Source organism: Papilio polytes, unplaced genomic scaffold (genome assembly GCF_000836215.1).
Source record: "Papilio polytes unplaced genomic scaffold, Ppol_1.0 DF821956.1, whole genome shotgun sequence".
In the NCBI taxonomy this organism is placed as follows: domain Eukaryota; kingdom Metazoa; phylum Arthropoda; class Insecta; order Lepidoptera; family Papilionidae; genus Papilio; species Papilio polytes.
The window spans coordinates 491,917-509,330 of record NW_013527248.1 but is presented as its reverse complement, the minus strand read 5'-3'; the positions used below and the strand labels follow the sequence as shown (position 1 = coordinate 509,330).

Genomic DNA, 17,414 nt, shown 5'->3' with positions numbered 1-17,414 from the left:
AAAACAAAAGTAACTAGCCTATGTGTTCTTCCACACTATCCTCCATATTTGCCGAATTTCATCGAGTTCCGTTCAGCCATTTAGGCTACAAACTCTAACAAACATCCATCTAAACTTTCGCATTTATAATACTACCTTTCGCCAGCGAATCCGTCCGCTTAATATAGAAAAAAAACAAAAGTAACTAGCCTATGTGTTCTTCCACACTATCCTCCATATTTGCCGAATTTCATCGAGTTCCGTTCAGTTATTTAGGCTACAAACTCTAACAAACATCCATCTAAACTTTCGCATTTATAATACTACCTTTCGCCAGCGATTCCGTCCGCTTAATATAGAAAAAAAAACAAAAGTAACTAGCCTATGTGTTCTTCCACACTATCCTCCATATTTGCCGAATTTCATCGAGTTCCGTTCAGCTATTTAGGCTACAAACTCTAACAAACATCCATCTAAACTTTCGCATTTATAATATTAGTATGAAGTGTGATTTATTATCAATACAATATCGTCTTTTTCTTCGGGTTCTTAAACTTTTTGGTTTGTGAAAACCCTGACAGCGACAGATACGCGCTAGTAATCGAATCCCTCTTCGGTTAATGGGCGGTTTCCGAACTACTTTTAACCATTCGATTGTGCTTCGATATATTCATAAAATTAGTTTCGAACTATTTTACTTAAGTTTTACCACTAATAAATAACTAGGTAATTATAAAATAAATAAAAACCTCAGAAAACCAGCATAAGACAGCTCGCAATGGAATTCAAAAATTTAGATTCAAATTCACATACAAATAATCGCATAATTTTGACAGTGGTAGTGCCCGCTTTAACATCTTAGCACGAATAGGCCGGCACGCCCCCAGTAATACCACGACCACACAGAAGACAGGCGTGAAATGGAAGCAATTCCGTGTTTCGTCTGATGAGTGTAGTGCCGGAGGCCTAATTTAAGTCCCTTTCTCTTTACCACCCTTTTCTTATAAGAAGAGGTTGGGAAGAGGAAGTGGATTTGACGGCGGAGGAGATGCATAGGAAGGGAAAATATCCTCTTTATGTGCGTCTCCTCCTCCGTCGTATAAGGGTAGGCAACGCATCTGCAATTGCGGATGTCTATGGGCAGTGGTCGCTTCGCCATTTTGGCGGTTTCAGGTGGCCGCTTGCTCGTTTGCCACCTTATGTTATAAAAAAAAAAGCATGTAAATCCAAGAAGAAAACTACAGTAACTGATTAACAAAAGCAGTTGTAACTGATATTTAGCTATGAATAACATGTTATTTATAGTCATGGGTAAATCACGATGATCTGCAGATCTGTTCGCATAAAGCTTAGTGTACCGGTTCCTAGTTAACTCATTTTGCGTCACGGAAATCATCGCCATTAAATTAAAAAAAAGTGCCTTGTTCGGAGACGAAGGGATAATAATAAATGCTAGCCGTGAAATATTTACTGTATGTTTTTTTCATGTGTGTTACGGCATAACTCCGCCGCTAGTGGACCAATTTTGATAATTTTTTTTGTGATCCGAAAGGTAATGCTTGCAGGTGGGACCCATCTTTTTGTTTGATTTTTGGAGTCAAAGACTTCGACGTAGTTGAATAGTTTAGCTCAAAATCGCGTGCTTTTTGCTTTCTTTGCTTACGTAGCCTAAACTATAAGATTTACATAAAAATGGTGTATAGAAGAATTGTAGCTCATTTAATTAGCTAAATAAAAGTCCGCGATAGCCTATATCTAATTATTATGGTTGTCGCACAATAACCACTTTTTTTACTACCGTGAGCTAAGAGTTGAGTGGTAGCTCAGCGGTTCAAGGTTGTGTGCGGATCTTATGAACCGGTTCAGACTCAGACTGTACACGTCTAGTTGTTTAGTTTTGTTCGTACAATTGGTTGGAAAACACGTAAATGTAAACTGGTTTTGAGTTCAGGGTCAATTTGATATAAGATTACTCCTATACGTAAGTAAATATGATATTAATACGAATAATTTGTATTTCATAAGGAAATAGTGAGAAATATATAAATAATATAATATGGAGAACTGCAAATAGATGTGGTAATAAACATTTATTTTGGAACTAACTTTCGTCCGCGAGTCCGTGTGAAAAAAAAAACAAAAGTGAATAGCCTATGTCTTCTTCTAGACTATTCTCTACATCTATACTAAATTTGATCGGAATCAGTTAAATAGTTTAGGCTAGAAACTCTAACAAACATCCATCGATCGAAACTTTCGTATTTATATTAGACCAGCTGTTGCTCGCGACTTCGTCCGCGTGAAATTAAAACAATAATACAAAATACCCTACGTTACTCACAGATAAATTTCCTTTCTAATGGTGAAAGAATTTTTAAAATTGTCCCAGTAGTTTTTGAGTTATTTCAATACATACAAAAATACAAATCTTTCCTCTTTATAATATTAGTATAGATATACTCGTAGATATAGATTTCAAGACAATACTATTAGGGTTAAACAATGAGAGACATAAAGTTAATAAAATAGGTTGTTTTTTTAATTAAGTTTAGTGTTCACTTAAAAGATATTTTGCAATAATTTTTAATGTATGACTCGTTAACTTTGCAGTAAATGTTTCGGATTGGAAGTTTATCTAAAAAAAAAACCCAGTGCGAAGTTGTGATAACCTTTTGAACTAACGTAGTTCAATAAAGTAAGTAGTTGCTGTCAATAATAAGGAAAATATCAAATTATAGCTGTTGCTCGCGTCTTCGTCCGTCTGGTAATAAAAATTATAATAAAGTAACTGTTACCGTGCTTTATCCGCATGAAATTATAAAAACTTTATTTTATTACGAGCTGTTGCCCACGACTTTGTCTGCGTGGTATTAAAAAACATACGAACTACATAAATTACAAAAAGCTACGTATCCCTCGGGAACCGGACATTTCTTGGGGATGAAGCTTATCCCATGTGTACTTCATACTTTGTTTTATATCTGTGCCAAATTTCAATAAGATATGTTGAACCGTTGCAGAATGATCGAGTAAACATTAAAAAACTTAATGAATCCCACGGGAACCGTAACTATTCCCGGGATAAAAAGTAGCCTATGTGTTCTTCCAGACTATGCTCTAAACCTGTGCCAAATTTCATGGAGATCCGTTCAGCCGTTTAGGCTACAAACGCTAACATCCATCCATCTAAACTTTCGGATTTATAATATTAGTAAGATAAGTAAGATTTACATTTCTAAAATTCTCCATTTCTAATGACAAAATAACCGTTAACATAACCTTGTTGTTGGCAACTTGTCTTTTATGTTTCCCACATGAAGATTTTCTAATTTGCCTCCTAAGTTTAATAGCATGAAAATATATAGCCTAAAGCGTATCGTTAGTGCTTTTTTTATTACAGAAAGAATATTATTCAAAAATATGCTATGATTCCTAATATCTTACGCCACAAAGTAGTGTTTACGCTATATTATATTAGTATAGATGTATCCTATGTTACTCACTGATAACGTAACTACTTATTGGTGAAAGATTTTTTTAAATCAACCCAGTAGTTTTTTAGCTTAAGGAACAGATCTATTAGTAAATCATAAGACCTGTCGTATTGTATGGATCTGAATGCTGTATTTTTTGCAGCTGAATCCGATCTGAATGTTAGCCACCAAAGTTGCGGATGAAAGGAGATTGCATGTGGCTGAGATGCGTATGTTAAGATGGATGTGTGGTGGGACAAGAATGGATAAAGTTAAGAATGTGTATATTAGAGGAAGTTTGAAAGTAGCGCCAGTGGTGGAGAAATTGAGAAGCAAAAGATTAGCGTGGTATGGACATGTTATGCGACGAGACGATGGGGACATAAACTTGAAAGTGTTAAGAATGAATATGGATGGCTACAAAGGAAGAGGAAGACAGAAGAAATTATTAATGGATTGGGTGAAAGTGGATATGCTTAAAAAAGGAGTGGATTCAGATATGATGGCCGATGGAGATGTATGGAAGAGCAGCACATACTGTGCCAATCCTCCATAAGGGATAAGGGCAAGTTGATGATGAACCCAATAGTTTTTGAGTTATTTCAAATTTTCTATAGAACTTTTTGATATCTACAATTCTCACATACATCGTTTTTATATACCTCTAAAGGCGTAAGTCAGAAAAGTTAAAATGTAGTGATTTTTTAACGCCGGGTTCCAGAAATACGCTGTTTTTTTATGGTTCCTTAACATTAATAGTAACAAAATATAGCCTATGTTACTCACAGATATATTACCTTTCTAATGGTGAAAGAATATTTAAAATTGTCCCAGTAGTTTTTAAGTTATTTCTATAGATACAAAAATACAAATCTTTCCTCTTTACATTAATATTAGATATATACAAGCTGTTGCTTGCGACTTCTTCCGTTGAAATTAAAAACCAAAATACAAATGTTTCCTCTTTATAATATTAGTATAGTTTAAAGTGAGATTACAACTGTCATACATAAATTAATAGAAGAAAATTGAGTTGATATTCTTCCTAACTCAATGTTGGTCAATTAACATATTAATTTTATTTAAATATTAATTTCAGAAAAACCAAAGATAACATAAAATAGAAGAACAAACAAACAAAGAAGATGAAGTAAGTTAAATGCTAAATATTACGTTTTATTTTATTAGTATACTAGCTGTTGCCGTGCGGCTTCATCCGCATGAAATTATGAAAGTTTTATTTTATTGTTTACTTCAATAGCAAATGTCACAATGACATGACATGACAAACCTTAGCAATCTTGCTTTCTTGATGTTGGCAGCAACTTATGGTCTCTTTCCCACATTGGGGTTTTTATCCAATTTATTTACCCACTAAGTTTAATGGCATTAAAATATATAGCCTAAAGCATGATGTAAGTGTAGGGCTTTTTATTAAAGAAAGAATTATTCAAAAATATGCTGCAACTGCTGTTATCTTAGGCAACAAGCAGTGTGGGTTTACGCTTTATTATAACAGTATAGATAGATATTTTCTTGCAGGTTATGGATAATATTAACACTGGCAACTTTTGTACACACCCAAGACTTAAAAATAAGACAAGCAGAAATGAAATTGAAAACATTATTTTCGGAAGAACGTGAGTATTATTAATATACAAGCTTTTGGCGATAAATTACCTTTCAAATGGTGGAAGAATTTTTAAAATTGCCCCAGTAGTTTTTGAGTTATTTCAATATATACAAAGATTAATCTTTACTCTTTATATTAGTTTTGATTAAGATTAGAGACGTAACATAGTTTTTTCTCTATACATATAATAAAAATGAAGTATCTGTTGAATGAAGTAGCTGATAACGAAAATCGCATTTAAAAATGTTTGTCTATCTGTCTGTCCGCAAGCCGCGTTTGTTACGGGTAATCTTCGAAACAACTATGCGGATTTCGAGCGGACTTTCACTGAAGGGTAGCTGACATAGACGGGCATATTATAGGCTACTTTTTTTAAATTCCGCACTGTCAAAATGGCGACCGGACCGCTATCTCTGGAACGGGTGGATCGATTTGGACGGGATTTTGACTGAAACATAGCTGGTTGAAGGTAGATGGACGCGGGAATGTGATAGATGACTTATTTTTTAATCAGCGCTAACGAAATTTGCGGGCGACAGCTCGTAGTTTACATATATCAACAACTAGTCAACCTTAGGGTAGGCTCGGAGCCCTTTATTGAGGACGTATACAATAGAACCACGATAACTCAAACCTATTACAAACCAATAATATGTTCCCTTCCCATCAGAGCCAAAAACCTCTACCACATAGACCCTTGATAACTTAAAACCTCTATAACTTAAAATACTTTGTGTTTCCGTTGGACTTTAAATTATCGAGGTTCTACTGTATTTTGCTTTTGATTCTGTTTTAAGATAGGATTGTATCAATTCGCTACAGTCATGTCATTTGTTTACATTTCGTTTACTCTCTTCCCCTGGCAGTGTTTAGACACTTTTTTTGTCTCTAGCTCGTGCAGGGAAAGGAGCTACCTGCGGCGGAATTGTCGGCGAGTTAGACGACTCGTGTAATGAGTGTTATTTATGCGATGATGAGAAGCTCAAATCGTACAAAACGGAACCGAAGAGATTACAGTAAGTATGTTATACAAACACTAGCTGTTGCCGTGCGACTTCATCCGCATGAAATTGTGAAAATTTTATTTTATTGCTCAAATCTGTCACATTATCAATTACAAATGTCAAAATGACATGATGACAACCTTGCTTTCTTGATGTTGGCAGCAACTTAATTTCTCTTTCCCACTTTAGGGTATTTTATCCAAAATATTTAGCCCCTTAGGTTAATGGCGTGAAAATATATAGCCTAAAGCGTGACGTAAGTGTAGGGCTTTTTATTAAAAAAAGAATTGTTCAAAATTTGCTGTAATTGCTGACATCTTAGGCAACAAAGAAGTGTGTGTTTACGCTTTATTATAATAGTATAGATATAGATTGGAAAATGTATAGACTGAATGTTTTTTCACCTGTAACTTTGTACGGCTATCTCAATGTTTGAAGACGCTTCTCATTGTTTGAATTATTTGTTTGTTTGTGATTTTGACTATCGGTTATTGAGATTATGTGAAAAATGTTTCAAGTGTCATCTATGCCTATCTATACTATTATAATAAAGTGTAAACACACACTTCTTTGTTGCCTAAGATGTCAATTACAGAATATTTTTGAATTATTCTTTTTTGTAATAAAAAGCCCTACACTTACGTCACGCTTTAGGTTCTATATTTTTACGCCATTAAACTTAGGAGGTAAATATTTTGGATAAAAACCCTAATGTGGGAAAGAGACCATAAGTTGCTGCCAACATCAAGGAAGCAAGATTGCCAAGTTTTGTCATGTCATGTCATTTTGACATTTGCAATTTGACATGTAAACAATAAAATAATTTTATGCTGGTGAAATCGCACGGGAACAGCTAGTTAGTTATAATACAGTATTTTTTTAATATCCTTTGGTTTTGTAGCTTTTACCGGAGACTCCAATGCCTGTGTTATCCAGACTCTACATATGACAACCATTAACAATTTCTACATTTTCGCATTTATAAGTATGACTAGCGATAGCGACTCGCCCCGGCTTCGCATCGTCTGATGTTACGAAAATGTGTACGATAAAAACCTCAAAAAATAACAGAATTTTTCTACACTGTACGTGACGTGTACTTGAAATAAAATTCAGTCTCGCTTTGATTCTTATGAGGTTATATGGAGGTATACTCGTTATAGTGTGTCTAAATAATTTAGATTAGTTTGACAATTCATTTCAAATTGATTAGGGATGGGTTGTGTAAAATCAGTCATGAATCTTATCGATTTTCGATTTTTATTCTTATAGAATTGGAATCGATAGATTTATAGTTATAACTTATGAATTTAAAAAATACACTATTTTCTCAAATTAATAATGACTATAACAAATAATGGGAGTAAATAAATATTTATTTCTACTACAGCCGTACGTAATCGAATTGGATTTCGCTATTGTTTCTGTCATCGCTAAATTCTCTACACTATTATCAATACTAGAATTGTCCTCTAAATTAGTTAAGAAGAAAATAATAATTTGGCTCCGCAAAAACCATATAAATGGTTTGTCCGCGGGTGCGCTGGTTACAATTTACAATACAACATATGTAGAGTGTCGTAGTGGTGTAGGATAGTTTTATGACATGTTTTTTTTGTGTAAAATTACATAAAATACATACATACATAATATACTGTATATACATAAATTCAAGGGCTATTATCAAAAAGATGGCTTTCCAAATGTTTAACAAATAGTTTAAATTTTAAACTTAGATTTGCTATTTCAGGTAGTAAGTTATTGAGCATGTATGATAAACGTTTTTCATTTGTTCTACCGTAATAATTATTAACTCTTGGTACTATGTATTTGCCATGAGCGGCTGCCCTAAGGTATAACCACTCTAAAAATACATCCTTGTTTTAGATTGAAGAGTGTGGATTGCGTTACTGTTACAACGGTGTGCTGTGTCCCTCAACTGAACTTAGGAACCAGGTACAGTACGGGAATTTTATTTCCTACCCATTAGTAGTGATGATGATGAATAGTGATGTGAGGAATGCTATTAGTTAGAAGTGTTTGTAAATTAAAGCTTCAATCTATATCTATACTATTATAATAAAGCGTAAACACACACTTCTTTGTTGCCTAAGATGTCAGCAATTACAGCATATTTTTGAATAATTCTTTTTTAATAAAAAGCCCTACACTTACGTCGCGCTTTAGGCTATATATTTTCACGCTTTTAAACTTAGGGGGTAAATATTTTGGATAAAATAATGTGGGAAAGAGACCATAAGTTGCTGCCAACATCAAGGAAGCAAAATTGCCATGCTTTGTTATCATGTCATTTTTACATTTGCTATTGAATTTGACAAATGTAATCAATAAAACAATTTTTATAACTTCATGCATTTCATCTATGACAATTTAGGCTATAGTTTAATCTCCAAACTCGAACAAACGTCCACCTAAACTTTCGTATTTATAAATTATTTTCAGGGCACACGGTGGCACGTGTGGTAAAACGACAGACCACGTAATTTCAATAAATGGAAGAAGCCAAAAAAAGTCAACAGTCCGTTCAGTACTTTTCGGTGAATACCCTTGGAGGGCGTGGATTTACAGGTAAGTTAATACTAACACACCCTAGGGAAGGGAAAAAGAGGGAGACTGCTGAAAGATGGGATGACGATATTAAGCGTGTGGCAGTGATGTGGAGAATAGCGCGTAAAAAGCATGAGAGGAAAAGGTCGGAGGCTTTTGCCGAATGGCAAAAAAATCTGCAGAAAACAAGCAAAAAACTAATATTAGAAGAGTAACTTGTAAATTATTTTATTTCTAAATAGTCTCCGCCCGCGACTCTGTCCGCGTGGAATTAAAAAAACTAAAGTGAGTTCTTCTAGTATCCTCTAAGTCTATGCCAAATTTCATCGAAATACGTTCAGCAGTTTAGGCTACAAACTCTAACAAACATCCATCTAAACCTTCGCATTTATAATATTTGTTTGATTTAAAACTTTATTTTTATTTATTTTATTGTCAATTGTATGTAGAATTAAATTATAGGCTATTCTATTTATTTTATAACACTAAAATTAGGGGAAGAAGACGAATCAAATGAATCACTCGTCAAAATCTGTCAAGTAGTTAAGTTTAAAAATAAAACATAAAAAAAAAAATTACATACGCATACAAACTTATTTGGCAGTCTGTTAATACACCTCTGGATTACATAATCTTTGACACACACGTCATAGAGTATGCATTGTCCGCAGAAAGGAAAGATACGGCGATAGCAAAGTATTATGCGCGGGGACCGTTGTTGGGGAAAGTACTGAGGTTGTGATGACATCAGCAAGTTGCCTCCAAGGTCTGTCTTCAAGTGACGTAGCAATTAGCTTCATTAAGAACAGCGATGACGTCATCAACGTTCGTAAAATTATCATCCACCCGTCTTACACACCAAGTAAGTTACCTTTAGCTTAAGTAAGTTAAAATGATTGGGGTTCTAAGCTATTCGATTTCAACCATATCTTTTCACAAGTTAAGCCTAATTTTAGTCCTTTTCCCTTTCCACCAATTTTGTTAGAGGAAAGTATGGGAAGGAAAAGTGGATTTGACGGTGGAGGAGACTCATAGGTAGGGGAAATGTCCTCTTTATGTGCGTCTCCTCCTTCAATTAAGGACAGGCAACGATGCAATTGCGGATGTTTATGGGCATCGGTCGCTTTCCATTCCAGTGGATTCAGGCCGCTTGCTCGTTTGCTACCTTATATCATAAAAAAGCTTGAATATCGGGGCTCGTTTAGAGCGCTGGACAAAAATGGACGCCAGATCTAAGACTTAGCTTTGTGATAAGCAGAATTAAAAACTAAGGCCATAGGTCGTCGAAATAATTGACAAACGCACAACAGTTATGCAATAGTTTAGTCAAAAGTATTTCAGACTAGCTGTTCCCGTGCGGCTTCATCCGCATGAAATTATGAAAATTTTATTTTATTGTTTATATTTGTCAAATACTCAATTCCAAATGTCAAAATGACATGACATGATAAACCTTGGCAATTTTGCTTTCCTGATGTTGGCAGCAACTTATTTATTATATTATATTATGTTTTTTTATCCAAAATATTTAGCCCCTTAGGTTAATGGCGTGAAAATATATAGCCTAAAGCGTAACGTAAGTGTAAGGCTTTTTATTAAAGAAAGAATTATTCAAAAATATACTGTGATTCCTGACAACTTACGGCACAAAGTAGTGTGTGTTTACGCTTTATTATATTAGTATAGATATCAGATATATGATACGTATTTGGTATCTTGTATCTGTATTTAAATACAATCTAGATACGCCCCATCTGTTTTACTGTACCGATACTAGTATCGTCTAAAGTCGGCTTTAATACCAATGTTAGTCCACAATAAATGTTTGTTTTAAGGTAAAAAGCATGAGAATGACATCGCCTTAGTTGTGTTGAGCCGTGCACAGCGCGCGCCGGGCTGGGTGAGCCCCGCCTGTCTCCCCGCTGCGCCGCCGTTACCTGCGACCACATGCATCACTATGTCGGACAATAACTCCTATGTATGTATCCATGTTGAAGGAATTTCGTAATCCATGATTCTGGGAGGGACAGCAGACTTAGAACATCTTTGACTTAAACTAACGAACTGTTTCTCGATTTATTATTAGCTTTCGACCGCGACTCCGTCCGCGTGGAATTAAAAAAGACACAATTTAAAGGGCTACAATTCTTCCATACATCATTTTTATGTAGGTCTTATAGTTTAGGCTACGTAAGCAAAGAAAGCAAAAATGACCCGAAATTTCGTCGCGCGATTTTGAGCTAAACTAATACGTCGTAGTCTTTGACTCCAAAAATCAACCAAAAAAAATGGGACCCACCTGCAAGCATTACCTTTCGGATAAAAAAAGAATTATCAAAATCGGTCCACTAGCGGCGGAGTTATGCCGTAACACACATAAAAAAGATAGAAAAAAACATACAGACGAATTGAGTACCTCCTTCTTTTGGGAAGTCGGTCAAAAAATAAGTAGCTTATGTGTTCTTCCAGACTATCGTCTACATTCATACCAAATAACATTGAAATCGGTTCAGCCGTTTAGGGTACAAACTCTAACAAACATCCATCTAAACTTTCGCATTTATAATATTAGTAAGATTAACTTACTTGTAGTCTAAACGGCTGAACGGATCTGGATAATTTGGCATAGATGTAGAGTATAGTTTGGACGAACATATACTTTACTAACTTTTTTAATTTAACCGGAGTCGCGGGCAAAAGCTAGTGTGGAACTAAAAAAGTATACACGCGGTTTTGGATTATTTTTTATAGCTTTCGCCGGCGATTAGGTTTTAATTAAAAGAAATTAAGTGACTTGCACATATCGGCGAAGAAATTCAAAGATATGTGTGAAGTCAACCCGCAGTGCAGGTTGACTATGTCTTAGTCACTAACTTAGGGTAGGCTCCGAACCCCTAGAACGGGAGCGCGAGGAAGATCCCCTCGCGCCCCCAATCCGATGGAGACGAGTGGGGCGGAGAAGGCGGCAATACATTGCCGCCCTCCCTCCCCCGCCACCCCTCGTCTATAGCCGTAGGGCGCGCAGCGTAACGCGCGCCCTAAATCCACAGGCGCACCCTGGTGTTCCGGGTGCGCCTGCGAGTAGTCCGGGGACTTCGTCCCCGGCAAGCGGGGATCGCTAAGCCAACGACGCCGGCTGGGTTGCGGAAGAAAGCACGAGCGTTCCCATGACCCAGCCACTGGCGGGCAGAAGGAACACCGCTGGGATTTTAGTGGGTATTCCGGCCATCCTCCATCCTCGGCCGGCGAGTCCCACATACCCCCCTGGTAATGGGGGGGATGCGTAAATGCATTTTCCCAGCGTGAAAAAAAAAGGCACCTATAGTGAGCTGGTGATGATGTGATGATATAGTAGCCTATGTGTCCCGGACTATCTACATGTATGACATTCATCGAGATCCGTTCAGTTTAGATTAACTCTAACAAACATCTAAACATTCGCATTTATAAATTTAGTTGTTAAGCCAAACCTCATTATTTTATTCTATACGAGCTGTAGCCCGCGACTTCGTCCGCGTGGTATTAAAAAACATACAAACTATATAAATTACAAAAAGTTACGTATCCCTCGGGAACCGGACATTTCTCGGGGATGAAGCTTATCCCATGTGTACTCCAGACTTTGTTTTATATCTGTGCCAAATTTCAATAAGATGTGTTGAACCGTTGCAGAATGATCGAGTAAACATTAAAAAACTAAATTAATGAATCCCACGGGAACCGTAATTATTCCCGGGATAAAAAGTAGCCTATATGTTCTTCCAGACTATACTCTAAACGAGTGCAAAATTACATAGAGATCCGTTCAGCGGTTTAGGCTACAAACGCTAACAAACATCCATCCATCCATCTATCCATCCATCCATTTAAACTTTCGCATTTATAATATTAGTAAGAAGTAAGATGATTTATGGACGGTTTCCTAATTATTTTTAACCAGTCGATACTGATTATAGTTCAATAATAAAATAAACATTCAACTACAGTAAACTTCAGAAACCCAGCATTGTTTGTTCAACAGATATCAACAGTCATCATCAACTTGCCCTTATCCCTTAGAGGGTCGGCACAGTATGTGCTGCTCCATACATCTCTATCAGCCATATCTGAATCCACTCCTTTAAGCATATCCTCTTTCACACAATCCATACTTTCTTTGGTCTTCCTCTTCCTTTGCAGCCATCAACATTCATTCTTAACACTTTCAGGTTTATGTCCCCATCGTCTCGTCGCATAATATGTCCATACCACGCTAACCTTTTGTTTCTAGATAACAACAGTGGTGCCCTTACCTAAGAGATGTGAGTCCTTCAATGTAAAGTCGGCGTTAGGACAAATCTGCGCGGTGTTGCCTCTCAACGACTACCAACCGGAGAAGGGGACGGCTTTACTCTGCCAAGATGAGGTATGTTTACGTTATAAACTAGTTTTCGCCCGCGACCACGAGTGGAAAAAAAGTAAGTAGCCTATGTGTTCTTCCAGTCTATCCTCTATATCTATACCAAATTTCATCGAGATCCGTTAAGTTATTTAGGCTATAGACTCTAATAAACATCCATCTAAACTTTAAATCTATGCTAATATTATAAAGAGGAAAGATTTGAATTTTTGTATTGTAATAACTCAAAAACTACTGGGTTGATTTCAAAACTTCTTTCACCGTTAGAAAGCTACGTATATAGGCTATAAATTTTACGCAGGAATTCGCTAGCAATAGCTAGTTTAGAACATTAGTATGACTGGTGTGGAAATGTTTGTCACTTTGTAACAATATCGTTAGAGCATTATTACCTCAATTTTATTTGCGACTGGCTATTGCTCGTCCCTTCGTGCGCGAGAAAATAAAAAAAACGAAATATAGCCTATGTTACTCACCGATAAATTACCTTTCTAACACTGAAAGATTTTTCAAAATAGCCCACTAGTTTTTGCGTAATTCCAATACATAGAAGAATACAAATCTTTCCTTTCCTTTTTGATATTAGTATAGCTAGCTGTTCCCGTGCGACTTCATCCACATGAAATAATGAAAATTTTATTTTATTGTTCACATTTGTCAAATTATCAATAGCAATATGACAAGTCATGATGACTATGTCAATCTTGCTTCCTTGATGTTGGCAGCTTGTAGTTTATGGTCCCTTTCCCACATGAAGGGCTTTATCCAATTTATTTACCCCCCCAAGTTTAAAAGCGTGAAAATATATAGTAAAGCGTGTCGTAAAAGAAAGAATTATTCAAAAATATGCTATGATTGCAGACATCTTACGCCATAAAGTAGTGTGTTTTTACACTTTATTATAAAAGTATAGGTAGATAATACTCTGCACTAAAATTGGGGATAAGGACAGGGTAATGATCATTTTATCTTTCCCCAGCTACGTCAAAACGACGACGCATACTACGTAGCGGGTATAGTGCTAGCAACAAGTGAGTCTGTAATCACAACCACTGCTGTACATCAATACTACGATTGGATACTCGATAGAGTCGACGAAAGTTCCGCTAACTAATCTAGACTCGTTTACTATCGTTAAAAGTCTATCGAACTTTAAACCAGCTTTGACTAAACTCTCGCAGTTTATATGTCTAAATAAAATAGATTAGTTTGACAATTCTTTTGACGATTAGTAAGTACTAGCTGTTCCCGTGCGGCTTCATCCGCATGAAATTATGAAAATTTTATTTTATTGTTTACATTTGTCAAATACTTAATACCGAATGTGAAAATGACATGACATGACAAACCTTGGCAATCTTGCTTCCTTGATGTTGGCAGCAACTTATTTTCTCTTTCCCACTTTAGGGTATTTTATCCAAAATATTTAGCCCCTTAGGTTAATGGCGTGAAAATATATAGCCTAAAGCGTGACGTAAGTGTAGGGCTTTTTATTAAAAAAAGAATTATGCAAAAATATGCTGTAATTGCTGACATCTTAGGTAACAAAGAAGTGTGTGTTTACGCTTTATTATAATAGTATAGATGGATATTGTAAAATCAGTCAGGAATCTTTTCGATTTTCGATTTTAATTCTTATAGAAGTTGGAATCGATAGATTTATAGTTATAATTTATGAATTAAAAAACACTGTTTTCTCAAATTAATAATGACCTGCAGAACCATTACAAATAATGAGAGTAAATAAATGTTTATTACTACTACAGCCGTACGTAATCGAATTGGATTTCGCTATTATTTCTGTCATCGCTAAATTCTCTACACTAAAATCAATACTAGAATTGTCCTCTAAATTAGTTAATAAGAAAATAAAAATTTTAGTCGAGTTCGATAATTATTTAAACCGAATATCGATAGTTCCAAATTGTTCGCTGCGTGTTTCGTCACTACGATACCTGTCATTAAGTAAAGCATTTGCCTTCATACAAATTGAATTCGATACTTCATATGCGTCATTTATCAAACTAATCTATCTTATTTAGACAAACTATAGTTTCGCTTTGGTTCCTATGAGCTTGTATGGAGGTACACTACTCGTTAGTTGTGCAACTAAACAGTTGAACTGCTAAACAATCGACAATCGCAAGACAGTTGTGCGAGAGTTTAGTCAAAGGTTTGCTTGCTCTTAAGATTAGTGTTTATATTAGGTATTTTAAGCATGTTTTCCCCAATAAATATATTACTTATAATGTAGTTTTATTAATACAAATAAAAATGTTTTATTAATATAAATTATACGGACATACTGAACGAAAACTGTGTATTTTTTTATATAAAATAAGGTGGCAAACGAGCAACTGGCCTTAAATCCGCCGAAATGGCGAAACGACTGCCCATAGACATCCGCAATTTCAGCGTTGCCTACCCTAAATCGACGGAGGAGGAGACGCACATAAAGAGGATATTTCCCCTTCCTAACCGCCTCCTCCACCGTCAAATCCACTTTCCCATCCAATCCTTTCCTTATAAGAAAAGAGCGGAACAGAAAAGGGACTCAAATTGGGTCTCCGGCACCACACTCATCAGACGAAACACGGAATTACACCCACTTCACATGTCTTCTGTGTGGTCGTGGTATTGCAGCGGGCGAGCCGACCTATTCGTGCTAAGATGTTAAAGCGGGCACATCATACATCAAGCAAATCATAGTAGAGGAAAGAATTTATAAGTGAATCGCTTGTTCCAGACTATCCTCTACATATATGACAATCAAGATCCGTTTAGCAGTTTAGGTTAACTCTGACATACAAATGCATTTATAATATTAGTAAGATTAGAATGAAATTACTCGTTATGACTAACACGTGGGTGGTTCAGGGGTTTAAGCATTTGACTTGTAATCAACAGGTCTTGGGTTTGATTCGTGCTGTACTAAGATTTTATCTGAATATGTATATAATTTATCCGTTCTTACGGTGATGGAAAACATCGTGATGTACTTATCAACGCATATATGCATGTAGCAATATTGTAAATAATATGATATACTAGCTATTGCCCGCGACTTAGTGCGCGTGGTATTAGAAAACATATGAACTATATAAATAACAAAAAGCTACGCATCCCTCTGGAACAGGTCGTTTCTCGGGGATGAACATTATCCCATGTGTACTCCAGACTTTGTTTTATATCTGTGCCAAATTTAAATAAGATATGTTGAACCGCTGCAGAATAATCGAGTAAACATTAAAAAACTAGATTATTGAATCCCACGGGAACCGTAACAATTCCCGGGATAAAAAGTGGCCTATGTGTTCTTCCAGTCTATGCTCTATACGTGTGCCAAATTTCACGAAGATCCGTTCAGCAGTCTAGGCTACAAGTGCTAACAAACATCCATCAATCGTAACTTTCGCATTTATAATATTTACTAGCTTTTGCCCGCGACTCCGTCCGCGTGGAATAAAAAAAAACAAAAGTGAGTATCCTATGTGTTCTTCCAGACTATCCTCTACATCTATACCAAATTTCATCTAAATCCGTTAAGCCGTTTAGCCTACAAACGCTAACAAACATCCATCCATCTAAACATTTGCATTTATAATATTTGTATATGATATCACCGTTGAATGACTGCATTGTTTGTGAGTAAAACAGTCTAAGTTTCTTTATTAATTTTTATCTATACTATTATAATAAAGTGTAAACACACACTTCTTTGTTGCCTAAGATGTCAGCAATTACAGCATGTTTTTGAATAATATTTTTTTTAATAAAAAGCCATACACTTACGTCACGGTTTAGGCTATATATTTTAACGCTATAAAACTTAGGAGTTAAATATTTTGGATAAAAACCCTAATGTCTAAAAGAGACCATAAGTTGCTGCCAACATCAAGTCAACATCAAGGCAAGGTTGTCATTAAGTCATGTTATTTTGACATTTGTAATTGATAATTTGACAAATGTAAACAATAAAATAAAATTTTCAAAATTTCATGCGTATGAAGTCGCATGGGAACACCTAGTAGGGATCAAAGCGCGTGACTAAAAAGTTATGCGATAGTTCAGTTTCTGGTGTGCGCTCTTATGATAATCGAAACGAACTTAGTATAGGTGTCGATATATAAAAATGACGGATTATTTACCTTGATATTTGACCTTCTGCGATAAAAACGGAGGTCAATTAAAATAACATTTAGGTAACCATCCGTTTAATAAATTGTCGATATTCATTGATAGGTAATATTTTACCCCTTACTAATATTATAAACTAGCTGTTCCCGTACTACTTTGTCCGCATTTGTCAAATTACAAATGTCAAAATGACATGACATGATGATAATCTGCTTCCTTTA

General features: G+C 35.7%; 1 protein-coding gene across 2 annotated transcripts; it reads left to right on the top strand.

Moving 5' to 3' along the window:
* The first annotated feature begins 1,881 nt into the window (after positions 1-1,881).
* On the top strand, positions 1,882-14,293 carry LOC106107542 (putative trypsin-6). Of its 2 annotated transcripts, XM_013288419.1 has the most exons (11): positions 1,883-1,960; positions 2,590-2,674; positions 4,552-4,602; positions 4,995-5,092; positions 5,978-6,101; positions 7,977-8,045; positions 8,553-8,678; positions 9,329-9,519; positions 10,493-10,635; positions 12,928-13,062; positions 14,036-14,293. In XM_013288419.1, the coding sequence occupies exons 3-11, from the start codon at positions 4,598-4,600 to the stop codon at positions 14,168-14,170; spliced, it is 1,026 nt and encodes a 341-aa protein (XP_013143873.1). In that variant the 5' UTR covers positions 1,883-1,960; positions 2,590-2,674; positions 4,552-4,597; the 3' UTR covers positions 14,171-14,293. The 2 variants fall into 2 exon arrangements, with proteins under 2 accessions (XP_013143872.1, XP_013143873.1); XM_013288418.1 differs by lacking the exon at positions 2,590-2,674 and having other exon boundaries at positions 1,882-1,960.
* Positions 14,294-17,414: the final 3,121 nt, after the last annotated feature.